Here is a 20586-nt window from a genome sequence, read left to right as displayed (position 1 = left end):
TTTTACCCCAACTGAGATTTGAAGTACTAAAAGGGACTCATGAAATTGGATGTTTTGGTTGCCATGGTAATCTCTGTCTCTCTCTCTCTCTGCCTCGCAGCCAATAAGAACACTCTGGAGATGGTGCAGTATGGGGTGGAGGGAAGCAGTACCTTCCTGGAGTGTCAGGCCCGTTCTCCACATGCTGTAATCAAATGGCATCTGCAGAGAGATAATAGTGACCGCAGGAAAGAGGTGAGTCACCACAAAGTAGTATTTTCCCTTTATACCGCATGAGCATATTGCGTTATGATGTTGTTCAAATCAAGTAGATTCTGTTGTCCCCATACTGAATAGTTTCCTGGGCAAAAAGTGCAACAACAGCTGCAGAACTATGCACAGTATGACAGCCAACTGAGGCCACAATACTATTTTTATTCCTTTTATTAGTTCATTGTTAAGGAGATCTGGCGTTAGACAGTATATGCAAAAGAGCAAAACGGAGTCCAGGGTCATTCATTTCAGATTATCAGTTAATATGATTTAAGTGTGAATGATTAAACCTACTATCTCCAGCAAGACCTGTGACTTTCCTCAGGCCCAAGGGAAAGAACACATGAAGGGAAGGGTGTAAATAAGCCCTCCTCTGTGATATACAAGCCTGAGGCACTGGTTAAAGTTTTATTGTGAAGCTATGTAGTGTGGCTGCCTCCCTTTTACTGACTATTCTCTTAGATGGTCTATATTCCCACAGGCAGAGCTGACTTTCACATCTATAGTTATTTATATTCTTGGGCTTAGATGTGGAAAAAAAAAAAAGAGAAAGATGAAAAATATGAGTTACACCTACTTTTTTAACGCACCAAAACAAATATATACAATATTCAGCATGAGCACATTTTAAAGATACTGTAAAGATATTTTCATGTTGTACTTCAGATATTTTGCTTTTGTCATGGTTGTATTATTCCTTCTATGTACTGGCTTCTTCTATTTGACTCTGGTCTGACTGAATGTATGCACACAGTAGCAATTCAACTCCCAGTCACGTTATCTGGGTGTGTTAGTGTTAGTCACTTTTAGAAATTTGATTTGGACTGAACATGGTTTCATAACTTGAAATATCTGACTTTATAGTTTGTTTTTTCTCTAATGTCATGTTAACGTACTGTCGCCGTCTCTGCAGATGCGTTCTGATGGTCGGGTTTTGAAGACAGAGCAAGGTCTCCTCCTGCGATCGCTGCAGCCATCCGACTCCGGCATGTACCAGTGCTCGGCGACGGAGAAGAACTTCAAACACACGCTGGTGAAACTGCAGTTGGTGGTGTTGTCAAGCCGGGCTGTCAACAGCGTGCTGGTGGAGGGTGGGGGAGGGCTGGTGTCATCTTCTCTCCACTCCAGCAGCACCCAGTGGACCCCCAGTGGAGGCCAGTACAAAGACCTGCTGACCATCCTGAGCCAGCCAGAGATGAACCTGATCAATCAGTACTGCCAGGACTACTGGCAGTTTGGAGACCCGCTGCTGGGCGCCCTCAAGGCCAAAGACCTGAAGGAGCTGAAGGAGCACAAGAAGCCCCGCAACCGCCGGCATCACGGGGATGGGGAGGAGAACGAGGAGCAGGAGGAGGAAGAGACATGAGGAACCCAGCTTTGTGTCTGAAACAACCCCCCGCCACCCACCCCCCAACCCCTCTTCCACCCGCCCTGTGAAAACTGAGAGAGACTCATCGAGAGTAGCTACATGAAAAAAAAAAAAGTCCACAAAAAATTCAAACTGAGAAAAAAAATGGCTTGCAAACAAAACCCCACACACGTTCTCTCAAACAGCAAGATATAAGATACACAGTATTTATTGTAGGTTGTATAAAGTATCATTCTGTGGATTTCTTTGTACTTATAGAAAAAAAAAAAAACGTGCTCTTTGTGTATAGGTACCTTTGGGGCAAATATTGTCATTATTGATGTTGTTAATTTTATTGTTGCTGTTACTGTCATTACAAAACTGTCAGCATCATTTGACCTTTGACCTGGCTGTTTGGAATGTGTTATCAGGCACGTAAGCTGTCGCCGGCGAACTCTGAGAGGCTCGTTGTGACGGGGGAAATGAATTGTTGTTAAGGAGTTAATGGGATCTCTTTTGTTTCTTGCTTGGTTTAACTCAATGCCAGGACTCTTTTATTACTGGACACATCGGTAATACTGGTAATGCAACCTCCTTGTGACTGTGGCAAAGGGACCAGCGACACATGGTCCCAGTTACTGGGGGAAAACAGTATTTTCTCCATGGGAACTTACAGTATGTTGCAATTGGGCGGTTTTAGTAGATATATTTTTAAGCTGATGCTTGCTCCTTGTTTTTTTTTCTGTCTTGTTGAGTGGCTTGATTGTAAAATGATGCAGCTTGGCTATCTGTCAGCCGATATTGATTTCAAAAAGAGAGATTTACATTTGACAAAGGCCAAACAAATGAAAAAGTTCTTATTTGTACTCTGAGTAAGCTGTAGTTCCTTCTGGCAATGAGCTTGAGTTTTAAAATGAGAAGCCAACATACGATCAGTTTTGTTCTGAACTCTATTTAAACAATGGTTTCCATAATAATGGCATCCTAATGGTTAGGATATTTTCAAATGCAAAGATCCTTTGTAATGCGAGTGAGGTGCAATAAAAAGGTCAAGGTTTTCCACAGAGGGCATTATTCTTTTTATTTTCAAGGGACATTGGCTGGGGCCAAATGCAAGAAGCACACTCGGGCAAGGAATGATTGGATTCTGTGTGGAAATAAATCAATATCGAGAGGAAAGATGTGCCCAGATCAGGCAGCGGTCGTTTAGCTCCGAGCACACGAGACATCTTTCTTTCTTACTTCCATGTGACATTCATATGTGGAAAAAAAAAAATGCCCATATACACAACAGAGCATTGTAACAATGTTGTGACACTAACCAAAATATTGGGAAGCTGGCTTTCATAGTGTGCATGAACCTGTATTTGTACTGTAATCCTGATAAGATTCTGTGTGGTCCTTTTATTTTCTGTTCTTCGTTTTTAGGGTTGTACAGTATGGTATGAGGGAGGTTCTCAGTACAGAAAAATGGGAAAACAAATGCTTTAAAGATGCCCCTTTTTTAAAAAAATAATATACTCCTGTACAGAGCATGAGGCATTTTCTTCTGGGCATACATTTTGTTCAAAGTGCTACAAAGTGCAATTATCTTGCGAGTGTGTTTTAATAGCACATGAAAGTACAAGTAGGCAAGTGTGAATAGATGAGAGGGGTGTTATTATGAAGTGAGTAAAGAATCTATTGATTAGAATTTTGACACTCGCTCTCTTTTACACTTCAATGTTCACAAAAAAAATAGAAACAATAGAATTAAATTGGGTTTTTCTATCTGCTCCTTCATTTGGATGCAGTCTCCATTACCAGAATCGGTCTAAGCCCCGATCATGAACTTCAAATGACAGCATTGGTTTTAAGGAAAGTTTAAAAAGGGCAAAAAGAGGTCGTACAAGTTGTTTGGTATTTTTTTTATTTTGTCTTTAGATTTTGAATGTTTTTGTGTTTTTGTTTTTTGCATCATCAGACTTCATGAAAAAAGGAAAAAAAAACACTAAATGCACAAAGGTGATGTTATTGTAATGACTTGTGTAAATTACTTTATCTTCCATTTCCGTTGTTGTTGCTGACTAATAAATTAAAGCTCTATATTTTATAAGAATGGAATGCTCCCCCCCTTCGTTGTCATTGGCCTTAGACTGAATGTTTACATGTTCTGCCCAGAACCTTCTGGATCCATGGAATAAAGTTTTACCTGTTAAAGAGATATGTATGCACATTTGTATAAAATACACATATTACATTGTTGTAAATATCACATTGGTGTAAATAAACCATTGGAAGTTAAAATATCTTTATCGAAATGTGTTTTTGCACGGGCAGATTTGTTGGACAATCAATAATGGCTCAACAAAATAACCAGGAACAGACTTAATCATTCCATTAAATAAACTTTATTTATTCACTACTTGTTACCTACTCATGGCATGTGATTAGTGGATATTCAATAACTGACCAATAATTAATGTTTAATTGATCCTTATTTATCTTCAGTAATTAACAATTAGGTAATCATTAACATTACATACCATCATAACATTGTGGAATTTGATTAGGAGATAATTTACTACTCAATAGGTTATTTGAAGTATGACCTTCAATTACTATAATAAACTATATTTGTTCTAATATTTTTTGTATTTGTATTTGCTGTGTGCCAGTCACACGAAGGAGGGGGTGAAGGTCAGGGGCAGAGGAATATAGTTGACTACACTGTCGTAAGAATTCTGCTTAACACTTAATTATCACTTCTTTTTTTTGCCTGAAACAGCCACAGCGCTTCTTTAAAACACAGAGCTCATATTGGGCTGAGCGCTTTCGTTAAATCATGTGAAATCATTCATATCTTGCCTTGTTTGGGCACTATGGCTCTGTGTCCTGGTTTCTTATTCTGGCCATTATGTTCACCATTAAACCCTAACCCACTTAGCTTATGCTTGTTCATACACATTTTCAAACAAAAATAAATAAATCAGACACACCAGAAATGCTTGCACTTGTCAAACCAGTGAAGAAAATGCTGCAGCTTGTCTCAGTCCACACTCAAACTAGGTGTAGCTTGGCTGCCACCTAGTGGCTTAACCACATCATTAGATTCACAGTATTGTAAAGTATTTTCAGCCTGGGGCCACGCGGTTGGTGTAGGGATTAGCAATCTTGTCTTTGGTGCAAGAAGACCCGGGTTTGAGACCCAGTCACAACAAGGGCCTTTCTTCATGTTCACCCCGTATGTGTATGTGGGTTTTCTCTGGGTTCTTCGGTTTCCTCCCACAATCCAAAAACAGGATTAGGTAAATTGGACACTATAAATTGAGGTGTGATTGTGAGAGTGAATGGTTGTTTGTCTCTATGTGGCCCTGTGATGGCCTGGCCTCCTGACCTAAGAGCACAGCACCCCCCGCGACCCTCATGTGGAGGATAAAGCGGTAGATAAAGCCTGTGTTACACATATCTGTGGTGTTTGTGAAACAACTTTGTCTTTCCGGCCTCATCTGATGAGAAGAGGCCAGAGAGCTGCTATCCAATAACATTAGTTTTATTGTTATTACTGTCAATTAGCTGTCGGCCATGTACCACACTGTTCAAATGAATGCTAACATAAATGGAGGTGACAATGTGGCTGTCACTATGTTGATTTCCTTGTGTGGGTCACTGTGTGGAAGACTCTGTGTATGCAGATTGCTGTGTGCTATCCCTCCTTCCCTATTGGTGCTCCTGCTTCCTGCCTCTCTTCAACCATCTGCATCCCTCAGTCGAACCGCATTTCTACCTCCGTGATTGGTTTGCCCCAGTTCCAGTTACCTGCCCAATCCTCCTTCACCTCCTCATCAGCCACACCTGTACATATACCAGCAGTAGAGACTCACTCAGTGGGCACTGTGATTTTATGTGAACAGCTAGTCCCAGTCCCAGTCCCGGTGTTGGTGCATATATTTTGTGTGTATTTTGGCTGAATTAGATGAAGACATTAGTATTGGGGATTAGTGCTGATATTGGCCTGTGTGCCATGTGATTAGTTAGTTATTCAGTGTCTAGCCAGGACAGACAAACAAGGATGCTCTTGTTTTGTATTTTAGTTTGGTTCTCTGTACCCTTTTATTTTGAATATAGCATCCTCCTCCCTTAGTTCCCCCTGTTCTTTGGTGTTGTGGTAAATACAGATTAACCTCCTCATTAAAACATTATTTAATTTTTGAACTACTTTTCTACAGCTGGTTATTTAGGTTGATAAATTAAAGGTATTTTCACAATAGGGAGTTCATTGAAAAGACCATTAATACATCTACAGCTGAGCTACAAATCCTTACCACATGCACACAAAAGATGGCATGCCAACAACTCATGAACATTAATGTAAATATTGCACCTCTTCGGTTTGGACTTAATCGTTTCTTTTCTGTGTGGTGATAGCTCTTCTTCACAAGGCAATAGCCCCGTCTTCATTTCTTTTCTCTGCCTCCTTCAAATAATTTCCTCATCTATCTCCGAACAGTACATCCTTCACCTCCAAGCAAGCCTCCCCTCTGACCACCGCCTCTTTGAAACAGCGCTCACTTCCAACTACAGCAGTCACCTGTCCAGAGTCAAAGAGAGCCTGTCAGAAAACTCCTGCTCCCACCAGTGGATGATGGTAATTAGTGTCAGCTCGCCTAATTACTGTCAAACTTTCTGGACGAGGTGGATCCCTGAGGAAACCACAGAGTGTGCACGCTCATTCTTCCTGTCTTCTGGAGGAGGCTGCAGAGAGTGAGCATTATTAACAATACAGATGTGTGTCTATTAAGTCTGTAGAGTGTAGCTACAGATCAACCAGCTTGTGTTTGCAGTGAGGGAGACATTTTTATAGTCAACCTTCAACAGAACCGAGTGTAAGCCAAGGTTTCCGTTTCAATGCTGAGGAAATATGACAGTTCCTTAGTGAAATCAAATGCACTTCAGTAAATGTATTGTGGTTCCAGTAGCCTGTGTTCAGAATGCACTGTAGTGTGCCTCTCAGGCCACAAGAGTGCAGGCCACACTAACGTGACACGTTGCTGTCTACTGACAGTGAAGGAGATGATGGCTTTATGATGTCTTGAAAGGCTCATTTTCTGTCACACAGCCAACTTGAGAAGTGGCTTATTAGGCTGAATGGCCGACGCCTGAGTTGGTGTGTGACAGTGAATCTACACGAGTGTCTGAGCAGACTGAATTTGTGGGGGAGTTTCTTTTCTCCCTACACCTGGACACGTTCTCACGGTCACACATCCATACACCACACACACACACACAGTGTATAGGTTCTAGCTCCTAATCTCAGTTTAGAGAAACGTTTTGTTTCCCAGCAAGCAGTCTTGTACGTACCTAAATATTAACAGATCTGGTTAGTGAAGTAAATATGTAAATGATCTTAAGTGATTTAGAAATAAACAGTTGGCTGTCTGCTTGGATAGCAGTGTGATGTTCTTGGCTCCATCGACAATCTGTCTTTCTCTTGTCACTCATCTGCCAGTGAGACAGAAATTCACAGGGGCAGACAACGCTGTGGTCCAACTGCTTTTTAGCATCTGCAAACAAAGTGACTGTAATGGAAGTGTTACAACAGTGCACAGCAGTGAACCCAAATCACAGTGGTGGCCTAACTACTAATTCACCACTCTGTGTTCTTTCTCTCTTTGCAGCAATCCAGCTTAATTTATTCCTTTTCTTCCTCATTCATCCCCTCCGTCTCTGAAGCCAGGATAACAATATTCATTGTGAAAATTGACTTGGTTTCATTGATGCGGATGTACACACGCACAATCCCACACTGTTCTACACTTTAGTTGAGCTTATTCCATTGAACACTGGAATGGTAATCGATCCTTTTTTACTATATAGAGCGTTTCTAGTCTTGATAACCACTCAAGGTGTGTTACACACCAGTTGTATCATTCACACATCCACTACAGCACATGCTGCTGGAACAGCTGCCAGGAACAACGTGGGATTTACTGTCTCATTTGAAAGCCACCTTTCGCCCCTTTGTCCGCTGGGATTGGCTCCAGCTGCCCCCCCGACCCTCACATGGACAACAAAGCTGTAGACAATGAATGAATGGATGAATGAATGTCTCACCTAAGGACACAGTGACAAGTGGACTCGTGATTGAGCCACCAACCCTCTGTACCTCAGAGAGCGAGTTAGACCAAGGATGTTACCACGGGATGTTACTGACGCTGGGTGAGTTGATCTCAATTTGTGGTTTGTGATATGGCCAAACATGTTATCATGATTAAAAAAAACAAGTTCTAAATCAGGTGACATTGATAGTGGTTGTGTGATAAATGCCCAATAATTAAAAATCATGTTTTGTTCTGGAGTAAAGGGTTGAAAAAAACAGCTACTAGTGTTTATTATCTTTAACATTTAATAGCACTTGTGCTTCAAAGTGTCTTATATATATATATATATATATATATATATATATATATATATATATATATATATATATATATTATTGAGTTATTGCCCAGTCAAAGTATTCAATGTTGAAAATAATTCATGGCTGAAAAAACAAAAAATCTAAATGCCTTGAAGCAATACCACCCACTCATATAACCCAATAATACAGTTTGTTTATGTAAAAAACATTGGAGCCCTGCAGTGTTGTGAAATAGCATATACATTATACATGTCAAAGGACTTTTCAGTGATTAACAGAACAGGGTATTCCCATAGTTGTCTGTACAACTACATAGACACAGTGTATGCCTTTTATGTACATGTGCTTGTTTCCTGTGCCACCGCTTACATAACTGTCTCCATGAAACCACAGAGACATTGCGACGGGCAGAAACACACGTTACCCTGCATCACATGAGGCTCTCATGCCGCCAGGATCGCCAAGGTTGTTTTGTTCAGCCAAATGAGGTTTCGCCTGTAGTGACACAGTGTTGAAGTCTCTCAGCAGGAGGATAAATGCACCTCATCCTGGCTTCCAGCCCTGCTGAGATCTCTATTACCTCTCTCCCAACAGCTGCACTAACTTCCAATCAGACAAAAGGGGATATTTTCAGGCAGTCGTCTCCTCACATCTCCTCTGTGGAGGTGACTTTCTTGAACTGTTGTACTTTCCTCCGCTGTATTCACTACTCGATATCCCCACTTTATTCAAACTCTGGTGAAGATACCTCTGGGCACAACCCTGTGACGAAAGGTGAATCTTGCAAGTCGAGCTGTCCTTTTGGAAGTAGCACAGTCTGTATACCGATGCATTTATATCATGCTTTGCTGAGTTGAGTTCTGGAAACTCTTTGCTTCTCCACACAAGCACAAATATCTTTGTATATTACAGATGGCTGACCTCAACAAGGTTTTTAAAAAAAAGAAAAAAAAAGTCTGTTTTGTTTTATATAAATTGTATACATATAGACACATTTGGGCTCTTCTGTTTAAATGTCATTATAATAGTGTCAGCCGCCATTAACGCCATTTAAAGTAAGGGCTAGCATAATAAAGCCATTATTTACAAATGTATTTACTTTTGAGTATTAGTCATTGTTTCTTTGTTTGCCCACTAGGTGGTGCTGTATGTGGAGAAAAGCACAAATAGAAGAAGTTACTGAAAGCGCACAGTTTTTTTTTAACCAGTGACCAACCAACCAAAGTTCACCAATAGTTTGTGGGAAGAAAAACATTTTTAAAATATTAAAGAATTCTAGATATCTTTAGATACATTCGTATGTCAAAATAGTGTTTATCATAGGTTATTTGGTTTTATTTTGTAGTTGAAGATTTCACATTTAGTGCAAACTGGCACGTTTGTTCGAAGTTTTAAAAACCAAGGCTATTGAACTGGTTGACTAGTTTGTAATAAATGCAATGTCTGCTGTTATTTTGGTGATTTTAATATGTAAAACACTATTTTGGTGTAAACAACACAGCTATAATATAATTGATGTCATGTCACATTTGCATCAATAATAGTAAAGCACAGGCGATTCCTAGGTGATGGGAAGAGGGCCCCAAATTAAGTTCAGTTTAGGGCCCCATAAAGGCTTGGGCCGGCCCTGGTTATTGCCCATTCAAATTACCAGCACAACACAGATTTGCATGGATTTAAATGCACACACACACACACACAGCATCCATGGCCCGCACTGGTGTGTGTCTATCCAGTCAGAGAGGAGGAGGCTTGTGTTCTGCTGAGTGCTGATTGGCCGTCGCCATACCAACGAGGGAAGGTCAAAGTCAGAGACTGGCAGAGGAGGAGCCACAGCCTAATTATAAAACTCGTCTGAGTCTTCTTCCCCGTAGCTGTCTCATCTGTGTGGCGATCGCAGTGTCCTGTCTTTCCCGCTATCTGGACACTGAAGAGGACTGCAGGTTCCGAGCGAGGGCGGCGAAAGAGTTTGGGCGAGGGAAGCGTGTCAGAAAGACATTTCCATGTCCATTTTTGTCCCCCTTCTCTCTGCCGAGACGTGTTGAAGGAAGTGTCTGCATCGTGTGGACTTACCTCCGCGTGAGTGACACTTGGGGTAGATGAGACAGACCTGAGCACAGAGGCAGGAGTGTGCCCCCCCGCTCCCCCCCCCCTCCTCTTCTTCTTCTGGTCCACTCCTACTGTGTGTGGATGACCTCTGCTCCACTGTAAGTAGCTCTGCTGCTGTTTCCAAGTTCACAACAAGGATCACAGGTCAGAGGAGGTAGAGGATTGTTTTGATGCTCTGTGGAAGACATTTTTGTTCTGTGTTTCTCTGTGAGGATTCACCATAAGCTCACCTGTTGTCTCTGTGAGTCATCCTGTCCTCCAGTGGGGTCAAGCTTCAAGGTTCAAGCTTCTTCATGGGGTTGATGTTTGATTGTGACCTTTATGTTATTACATTCTGACACATGCAAGTAATTACAGCTATTCGGATAACGGCAAATCATTTCTTCTCCTTTTACATTCTCCTAACGTCAGACGGTGCAGTTTATTTTATACAGCGAGTATCACAGGTGCTGAAAAGTTTCAGATGAGCATTCCTATTTTGTGTCCATCAATTGTGAAACCCCTGCACCCACCGTTCTGCTCTCTGGTCAGCCTCCTGCACTAGTGCTCATATGTAAAATATATAGCGGTCATGAAGGAAGGGCCACTTACATACACACAAGTCTATTCATAACCACTGCACACATAGCCGTGTTTACCCAGAAGCGCCTGCAGATGTAATTGGCTGTCTTGTGTATGTGTGTTACCTCTTTAGGACATTAGGGCATAAACTCTGACCTTATCAGGACCAGTAGTCCTCATGGAGACCAAAACATTGTCCGAATGAGACAGAACCACCTCAACATTCAAGGCAATATTTGGCTGTCCAACATAAGTCAGTGGGAGTGTGTGTGTGTGTGTGTGTGTGTGTGTGCATGCATACACAAAACTGGTTCTCTTTTTCCCTATCATTGCCATGTGTTGCTGAATCATTGAGATCTGGAACTGCAAAGGCGACATTGCAGAATATGCTACAGTGTCAGTTAGGTTTGCATGTTGAACGCACCACTAGTTTTAATTGAATTAATTTGATAATAAGGATTATCTGTAAATGAAGCAACTGCAGTACTAGTTGATCACATGGGCAGATTCTTGAGTTGACTATGTGAGCAACCTCCTTTAATTAGCAACTATCGAGTGATTACTTAGCAACCACAACAAGACATGGTCTGTCAAAACTCTCACATGTTGTGTTGTATCGATTAGTCTGATTTATCTTATCTTACGAAGCTGTTGCTAAAATAGCAGTTATTCCATAGGAGAGACCTGTGTGCAGTGAAGGCTATTGACTTAGTACATGGGAGGTGCGTACGTGTCGTCCTCCGACAGATCACTTTATTTACATTATGAAGAAATGTTGTTATAGTATTATTGATCAGTTACGTGAAAAATCCACCTACTGTAACTTTAGCATACAACCCAAATGTGCCACTACCCAAATTGATGCAGAACTCTGATCCAAAGTTGGAACAAATTGATTGAGCGCCTTTAAGCTACACTTAGAGAGTTAATGACTACAGTAATCTAGTATAATGTCAGCTGAGCTGTGACCTTATCTATGTTGATCACCTATTGAATCAGAATATGATATTCATAATGATGTTTTATAGTCATCAAGGGAAAACTACTTTAGAATGAGCCTTTTAGGATTATATAAGGGGAAGGGTTGTCTTTCATTAAGTCCATCATTTGGCCCAGAATGGACAAACATGTGTGAGTCTGTGGATATTGAGAGCAGACGATTTCGTCACGTTGACCTCTCAACTGCGCGAGTCGTTTACTCCAGTGATAGAAAAACATCATTTTACACTCCAGTCATTTAAAGGGACTGCGATTCCAAGACAACCAAATTGATATCACAACTTTGAATACTACACAATTCAACTGCATGAAAAACCACATCAACAAAACCCTGCATTTATACTCTACATGCGTAGAACCACACTTTATAATGAATTATGTATACAAGTCCACATTTTATCCACAGTCATGAAACGGGTACATAAAGTGAAAGAGAGACAGCTGCAGGTACTCTCTGCCTGTGAGGATAGTAAAGTGTTTTTATGGACGCGTTAACTGCCCATTGATTAGCAGTGTTTGTCCTGACGCTGCTGCTGGAGAAAGGGAAAGACAGACAGAGGGAGAGCAAGCTGCTGTGCCACCGCCTCAGTCTAAGTACTTAATGACCAAAAGTTGCCCAGACTATGATGCAAAAATGAACACACATTTTAGAACATCCCCAAAATGATTACTGTGTTTTTTCCGATTTAATGGCTATATGGAACTACTTTCCATTATTTTCTAGCGTGTTTTTGTTTGTTTTTTTACGAAGTGCAACTCCGTCACTGTTGCAGTGTACATCGTATGTGGCTAAGAATAATTGAGCGTAATGACGTGATGACGTGATTAGAAGATAAAATGAAATCAACTGAACACGATGTGCATTCAAATGTAGTCGATGCTGGAAGTGGCAGCAAGTTAAATGTATTATGTAATGACTTCAGGCTCCATCTGTAATTATTACAGAACAAAATGGAGTAGACCAAACATGTCAGCATATGTTTCATTCATTCTGTCTTTGGCAGTGCTGTGTCCAGAGTCTGTGTATCTCTACCACACGTAGTGATTGTACGGTTATAGCTCTTTGCCTCAGAGAATGTTCTTGTCATTTGGAGTGTGTGGTAGAAACCTTTTTACCTGAGCACACTGCAGCTGAGGCACAATAGTTGAGTTTACATAAGCAGCTTATTACTGAGTCCCCGATTCATCACACAGCCCTGGGCCTACTCAGCCATGGAAATGTGAAGATGGAGCCAAGCATATTAACCAACAGCTATGTCACCAGTGCTTAACACCACTCACGGATGAACAAACACATGTGCAACTGTTTGGTTAAACAAACCAAATGGAAAGCGGTTTGCATTTCAGCGGCCAATCCGCTGGCTATTGTGAGGAAACACTGAGAGGTTAAATATGTCGTCAGTCATGTCTATGTTTTGGAGCCTGTGTCCCAAATGGCACAAAGATCACTGATACTGGATATGGTGTGTCTGTTATTACTTTAAGTGTTTTTGTGCAGAGATTATAGAACAGAGCTGCAGTGGGCAAATGTGAGCGTGTTATCTGCAGGCTACCGACAGAACAGAAATCCTGCAAAGCTCTTTTTCTTCTTCACTTTGCCATTTTGAGCTTAAAATTATACAAAAATTGCCACCAGTGGTACACGAGCGAAAATCCGAAATACTGTCCTACTGCACGTGCTTGAGTATGTGATCACACTGGAGCTGAGGAATTGATTTTTGTGTAGAAAATTAAACAAATGACAAAAAAAATTTAATAAATCAAATAATAATAATTAGAGTCACCTTATCTCTTGCCCCGTCTTCATCTAATTTCACTATATGAGTGTCTGAAGTATATTTGAGGAGGAGAGGATGATGAGAGAGCAAATTATTTTATTGGGAATAAATCTGCCTCCTTTGAAAAGTCCGTAGCTGACTGTGCTTGACCTATTTACAGTCTATCTACAGTATTTACTCAATATTTTCTCAGTTGGTATACTTGGCATGAAAAGTTTCAGAACCTTTGACTTAGATGATACTATTGCAGCTGAATGAACTTAAACAAATCCACGGTAAAGTGAGAGCTTGTGCAGTACACACTGATGAATGAATAACCACTGCAGCTGCAAGTGAACACACACACACAAAACTCACCACTCGGGAAGTGCATGTGATGAATATGTCTTTCAGGTGGTTTTCTATTATTCACCATAGTCATTGTCCTAATACACATACTTTATGACTATTCTAATCTTTTATCTTTAACCACAAATTATTAACACACACACACACGTTTTCTAGCTTTTGTGACGTGAGCTGGTCCCAGTGTGCATACAAGCGAGGCCCATTTATTAATACACTGTGTAAAAAAAATGCTTATTTAGGTGTAGGATGTCACACTTTTCATTCTGATCAAAATGTTGTTCCCAATTTGCTAAAAATCTGATTATCCCTCAGATTCACACTAATATATTATTCAAGAAATGATTTGCATTATTATAATATGATCTTAGCATGATTCATGTCCACGTTCAAATTATCACAAGCAAAAATCAACACTGCTGCAATCATCAGAAAATCATCAGGCTTGAGCTACTTTACTAGAAAATGGTCAGATTCCGTCTTTGTTGACACTCGCAGCAACCGCATGAGCCACCGCTGTGCCTTTGTGCCACAGCTGCTGCCGGGGTTGCGTTATATTAGTAAAAGCAATCAATGTCTTTAAGGCCTTAAAGTGTTGCTGGGCTTGTTTTTTTTCTCACTCTTCACCCACTACGCTTTGAAAGCTCCTCACAGGTGGGTGGGCGATGATGAATGATTAAAATTACCCAGCCCGTTTTAGACGGCCAATGCTGCGTACCGTATATACTGTGGAACCGTGTGGTTTCCAGGGAACACTGAAGCAGCACAACTGTTGTGACAGGCCCAGCGTGGCAGACAGAAGCTGTGCGATCACACCCTGAGGTTCCGGATCTGTGTCTCTGGGCAGGAAGGTTCACTTGTAACAGCCACCTTGAGCGGTTGTTTGACGGTTGCATAATTATGGACCTCAGCTCGTCCTCCCAAAGTGTTCGTCTATAGTGCTGCAGCTGTGACAGATTGTTAGATGCCGACACGCACCACTGACACTGGCAAGAGCCACCTTGGGACATTTATTTGTGTGTGTGAGTGGTGTGATGTGAGCTGTGAGTCAGAGCTGCTCGTGTCAGGAGCACGAATGGCAGTGAGCCAAAAACCAGAGGCTAAAATCCCTTCAGCCCCACACTTCAGAATAATCACACACGTTCATCGAACATAATAATCCATCCATCGTCTACCGCTTTATCCTCCACAATAACAATAATACCTTTATTAAACATTAGGATGGTTTAGTGGGAACTGCTCTGCCCACATAAACTGAAGAGAAAGGAGGAAATGGCAGGGACAGTGGAAGAGTGGTGAGATTTTCGAAAGAGCGTTTACATCCTTCTTGTATGCTCAGGCCGCTGTCGTTCCCTGACGCACTTGGAAAGGGAGGTGTGAGCAGAGGAGTCCTCAACATTGGAAAGCTCACTAATTATTACGCATTCGACCATTTAAAAAGAAAACAAGTTTACAAAGTACGAACAGACAAAGCAAATGCTGGATGATTAGGGAGAGAAACATGACGGCAACAGCTTAACTCTGTATGTCACTATGAATGAGACGAAAAAGAAAGAAGAAGACATCACATCGAAAACAAGTAGAAGAACAGGAAGATAGAATACTTAAGTCAAATGAAAACAAAAAATACAAAAGAAGATGTCATCGGAGGCATGTGGAACTATTGCAGTTTGTTTTTTGTTTAGGGGAGAAGGTTAATAACACACATCTGCCCCAAATCAACCCGTTAGGCTTTCATAGATTCAAGAATGACTCAAGGGTCTGTATACATTCACGTCTATTTAGAGACAATCTGCGTGACTTAGTAATGTGGGAGGAAGATGCAGTACTCATAGAATTCACACACACATTAGTACAACATGTACCACACAGGGATTTGAATTGTCATCCTTCTTGTTGTGAGGAACCAGCGCTAAAATCCGTTTGGACTTACCAAAACGTGACAGTGACAGAGGAAACAATGAATACTTCAGAGCAGGACATCATTGTTTTTGTGTTTTTGTTTTAGCACTACGAGGTAACGTCTGGTCATCCAAAATCAATATCATTTGTAAGACACATCAAGGGATGTGTACTCATGATGGCTCTGTTATAAAACTAACTTGTAGTGTCTTTGATGCAAGTCACTCTTGTGCAACACTATACCAAAGAACTGGTTTAGTAAATTAGGTAGGCTTTGTTTCGGCATTGTTTGAACTCATATGGCAGTGATGTTTATTTAAAAGGTATGCAGTGCTGCGGTGATGCGGTGGTAGCTTTGTAAGGTAGAGACATACAAACATAAAAGATTAAGACGTATATGTGGTCATTTGAAAAAAATAAAAAATAAAAAATAAATATATTGTAGTCCTGTGTAAATTGTAACCTGTGATAGGATAGGCCGCCTGTTGTTATTCAGTCATGGCTCCTAGATACACTGGACCTACTGTTCACAAAGGGCCAGAGGGTGACATGTAGATAGAAACAGAAAGAAAGAAAGAAAGACAGAGGGGTTTATTGTTGCTGTCAACACAGCTGTTATCAGTTTAGCTGCTGGCAATGCCTTCATTATAACCACCTCTCTTAAAGTCTTGTGAGAAAAATGTCTGACATAATACCAGTTCGATGAGGCCAAAAGGACAATGAGGGACAAAAAAGGTGAAGGAAAAAAGACGAGTATGTGAGTGTGACTGTGACGTGTAAGCCATCACATATAAGGCAGTGATTGTTGTGCAGGCAGTGAGGCCCAAATCCAAGAAATCCAAGAAAAGATAGGACAGGAGAAATCAGCTTCAGCCCACGCCACGAGGTGAGATTTTGATGTGAGAAGCATAAGCTTAAGTCTTACTGTCTGTCCAAGGTTGTCTTTGCTTAATAAAAGCTGATCAATGGCCAAGTCAAAACCTCTGGAAACCAATTAATTCAAATTGTTTTGTTAATTTTATGAGGAATAATAAAAAAATATATATATAATTTAAACGTAAACCACAAAGGTATACTTTTCTGAAAGTGCTCTTTCCACGTTTCTTCACACTTTATTAGTTTTGAGTCAAAGCTGTAAAAATCTACTAAAAGCTGCCTATTCTTATACATAACACGCTCTGAACAGAGAAGTGATGATTGCCTTTATGTTTGTGGAGCAGGGCTGGGATTAGTCAGTCAGTCACTGTTGTTGTTCAAAGCAACGAGACGACAGAGTTCTCTCTTCAGCCCTGGTTTGGAGTTCATGTAAATATGAGTGGACTGAAATCCGGGTATAGATTAACACAGATACTGCATGTTTATACTCAGACTCAGCTAATTCTCAGGCTTTGTGGTGATCGGGTTCACTGGAATTGTCTATTAAAGCAAATCACCACTGAAAGAAATTTGCCTTGCTTTTAAGATAAGCTAATCAATATATTTTTTTACAAACCAGTATGAAATGAATGGCTAAAATAAAACTCTGTGCACTCTCACCACCATTCATATCCTTAAGAGAAAATGTGTGTGTGTGTGTGTTGTCTGTGTGTGCATGCAGTTGTTCAAACAAAGCCACTTTTCTGTCCATCTCAACTATTGGAGCATATAGTAATCTAGCCCCAGGTCCAAGGTCAGTATTAGAGCATATGACCAATCTCTCTCTCCCTCTCTTTCTCTCACACACGCACACACTCTCCAACATCACAGACTCATGTGACACGAATGAAAAACAGACAGTAATAACCCTTTTTTAAAAAAAATATAAACTGTACTCACCTCACATCAGTGTGTAATGACAAATTAAATGTTCTGGTTTGTGTTTGTGTCTCGGGCCACCCGAGGGAGCAGAATCTCACTAACATCTAGTTATTGTTGGCTGATATGTGCATACAGGTCGCATTGGATGCTGCAAATATACAACTATATATATATATATATACAGCATTTGCTTACCACTATTTCACGCCCTCTGACAACAGTTGTCTCCGCTTCTTTTTCACCGGCCCTGCCATGATGAACATCTAAAATAACGCTATTGCTACTTTGATCTTATAACTGATACCATGGCTAGGGTGTATGTGTGTGTGTGTGTGTGTGTGTGTGTGTGTGTAGTGTAGTGAATCAATTCCTGTTTCTCATGAGTTTCTCACCCGAGACTTTGTGAGACCTCCTGATCCTGAGGACTCCGGGTCAGTGGCCCTGATCTTGCAAGGCTGGTTTTCCGCTAACAGATGGTAGGGGGAGTGGAGACAACCCCCAATCTCCCCGGAACAAGACATTTAACCATCACAATGTCTCCGATGTTGTTGAATCATGGTACAAATCCTGCATAGTTCTGCTTATTATTCAGCCAACTACGTTAGTATTTTTGGCCGATGTTTGCCCGCTGCTGGTAAAAATCTTAATTATACAGTATGTGAGGCACGCAAACTAAAGAAAGCAGGCATTGTTGCTTTAAAAAATGATACAATTTAAGTGTTAAAAGTCTTAACCACAGTTATATTAGAAACGGTTAATCACTGAGTGTAGTACTATGAAGCCTGTTATGCAGTGTGTCCTTGTTGCAACACACAGGTGCCGCTCCTGCCACTGCACGAGTCACACTCTAGAAAATAGAACACTGCTGCAAAGTTAATTAGCTATGTGCTCCTGACTAACTCACACGCATACTGTGTTATAGGTGTGTCTGTGTGTGACATTAGATGATCCTACAGCCGCGTATGATCTCAGCTGATTCATTAAAATCCTGCTTGTCCCTCCACCTGTGGTGATGCAGTGGTCACCCCGCTAACTGACTGCCACCTGCAGAGCCTCTCATCTCAACAGCACATTTCTTTACTCACTCCTCTGCAACAAACTCTTAGCGTAATATCCGTCTTTCTAAATGGCATTAAGTCCAGACCCCTTCTGCTAAAGACACAGCTGACTGTGATACCCATGCATGACTATGATCCAACACTGCAGCTCCAAGCAGCTGCTCTATCCTGAGGGGGTGTAGATGCCACCATCTCACACAGCTACAGAAATAAACATGTTTTGGGGGGATTTTCCAGGAAAAGGATATTTCATTGACTCATAAATGGTGTTTCTTAGTCTCTTTCTCTCAGTTCAGTTAAACTTTCACCGCATTAATGTCAAGTGAGGTTTGAAAATTCAAAACGCGCATGCACACATGCAGGATGTGTGAAGAATAAAAAAAGCGCATGATGATGATTTCCTCACACTATATGTGGTACATTCAGTCAGTCTCTGCACTCAGATCTGATATCTCATATGTTACGGAAATGCTGTTTATCTTGTGTTGAGGGCATCCTGGCTACTGCTAAGGACTTCATTTTGATTCAAAGTTAAAGGGGGATTTGAGGATTTGTAAATCACTCACTGTTTCTGTGTCTCCTTGCTGACCCTCGTGGAGATCACAGCTTGTGCTGGCAGCTTATGCGGCTGTCAGGAACAGGACGATGCCAAGCCAGGTTTCACTGGACGAACACAGCAGTGGGATGAAGCTGACTGTGCCCACTGGCCTGTAGAAACTCATGAAGCCTATTGAAACAAGCCCTCTCTAGTCCGTCAATCCTCATGCCCATTCTAAATGACTACACATGAGGGCAGCTGTGCACATGCATTTAGAGCCTCTTGAACACTGCCATATGGGGTTGTACTGAGTCACATGCAGTCCTCCTTAAACCCCATCAGACAACTGTTTTGGAGCTTTTGCAGTGGATTTGGTAAACAATTAGGGTTTCCCTGTGTTTGATATGTGTAATTGGCTATATTTTGATATGAACCCCTATTTTGCTTTGTTCAATTCTACCATCATTTTCTGAGTGGACACATTTAGTGCTTTTACTAGCACTTTGTTTTTCTGGGTGGATCATTCCCCAGGATCCCTTTCAATGGCAACCACCATAATCCCACAAGAACATTTATTCAGCTGTGTGATAGTATCTCATATCTGACAAGGCTTTACTGTCTCTGATGCCAAACTAGGCTGAAGATCTGTATCGTCTATATAAGGTAACATTTTCAGAAGGAGACAATCCCTGGTAAATGTATGTCATAAAGTAGGCTTGTCTACAATTTCATTATGCAGTGTAGGGTTATTTGAAAACATCCTATGACAGTATGATCCAGTTTGTAATATTATGAAAGGCTTGCCATTGTATAAATGTAGTCTAACATTTCGAAGGGTACAGAGATAACGACTTTGTTTATTTATTAGAAATAAATGCTACATCAGAAAATAGAAACACTATAAATCCTAATGAAAATGGATGAGATGGGAGAGGAGACAAAGATCAAAGATAAGCAAGCATTAAGTAGCAACATGTAGCGTGTTAATGTCCTGAGGATCACATACTGTATATGGGCAAACTGAGATTTGCTGGCACCTCACCCAAAGCTGATTGTGTCTGTCTGTGTGAGTGTGTGTGTATGTGTAATCACACACTATCACACTTACAACTTTCACCCTTTTTCTTGACTGGCTGCAAAGATCCTCACCCTAACACTGTACCCTTCCCCTAGCAAACGTGTCTGCTGTCCTAAAAATAGTTTGGAAGAGACAGACGTTCTATTTGTCCTTTTCATTTTTGAACCATGCAATTAAATTGGTGAGGGGTGCAATTGAGGGAGTGAAGTGGATTTTTCTTCTGGCAGTGGAAAACCAGTAAAAAAAAAAAACAGGTTTAAAAATAATATGATGTGTGTACGTATGGAGTGTCTCTGAAACACTGCAAACACCGGTCATGCTGTGTCATGCTGTGTCCTCACTCAAGGCTGCTTGAACACAAATGCTCTGCTGTTACGGTTGAAGGGATGATTTCCATGGAAGCATATCTCCAGCAAAAGAT

The 20586-nt window shown here is 41.0% G+C and overlaps 2 protein-coding genes across 5 annotated transcripts in view; both read left to right on the top strand.

Moving 5' to 3' along the window:
* Positions 1 to 3803, top strand: part of LOC122767637 (semaphorin-3F-like) — a 56067-nt gene extending 52264 nt beyond the window's left edge. For all 4 annotated transcript variants that reach the window (XM_044023045.1, XM_044023044.1, XM_044023043.1 and 1 more), the window contains 2 exons: positions 101 to 234; positions 1166 to 3803. In XM_044023045.1, coding sequence (XP_043878980.1) covers positions 101 to 234; positions 1166 to 1618 — 587 coding nt within the window. In that variant the 3' untranslated portion in view covers positions 1619 to 3803. The remainder of the gene's footprint in view (positions 1 to 100; positions 235 to 1165) is intronic.
* Positions 3804 to 9864: 6061 nt separating this feature from the next.
* The window catches only part of cdk18 (cyclin dependent kinase 18), a 40524-nt gene continuing 29802 nt past the window's right edge, over positions 9865 to 20586 (top strand). The window contains exon 1 of the mRNA XM_044023046.1: positions 9865 to 10207. The gene's annotated coding sequence lies outside the window, so the exon portion shown is untranslated. The remainder of the gene's footprint in view (positions 10208 to 20586) is intronic.

This window comes from Solea senegalensis, linkage group LG4 (assembly GCF_019176455.1).
Source record: "Solea senegalensis isolate Sse05_10M linkage group LG4, IFAPA_SoseM_1, whole genome shotgun sequence".
NCBI lineage: Eukaryota > Metazoa > Chordata > Actinopteri > Pleuronectiformes > Soleidae > Solea > Solea senegalensis.
Note: the sequence above shows the minus strand (reverse complement) of the source record. Positions and strands in the feature narration are given on the sequence as shown.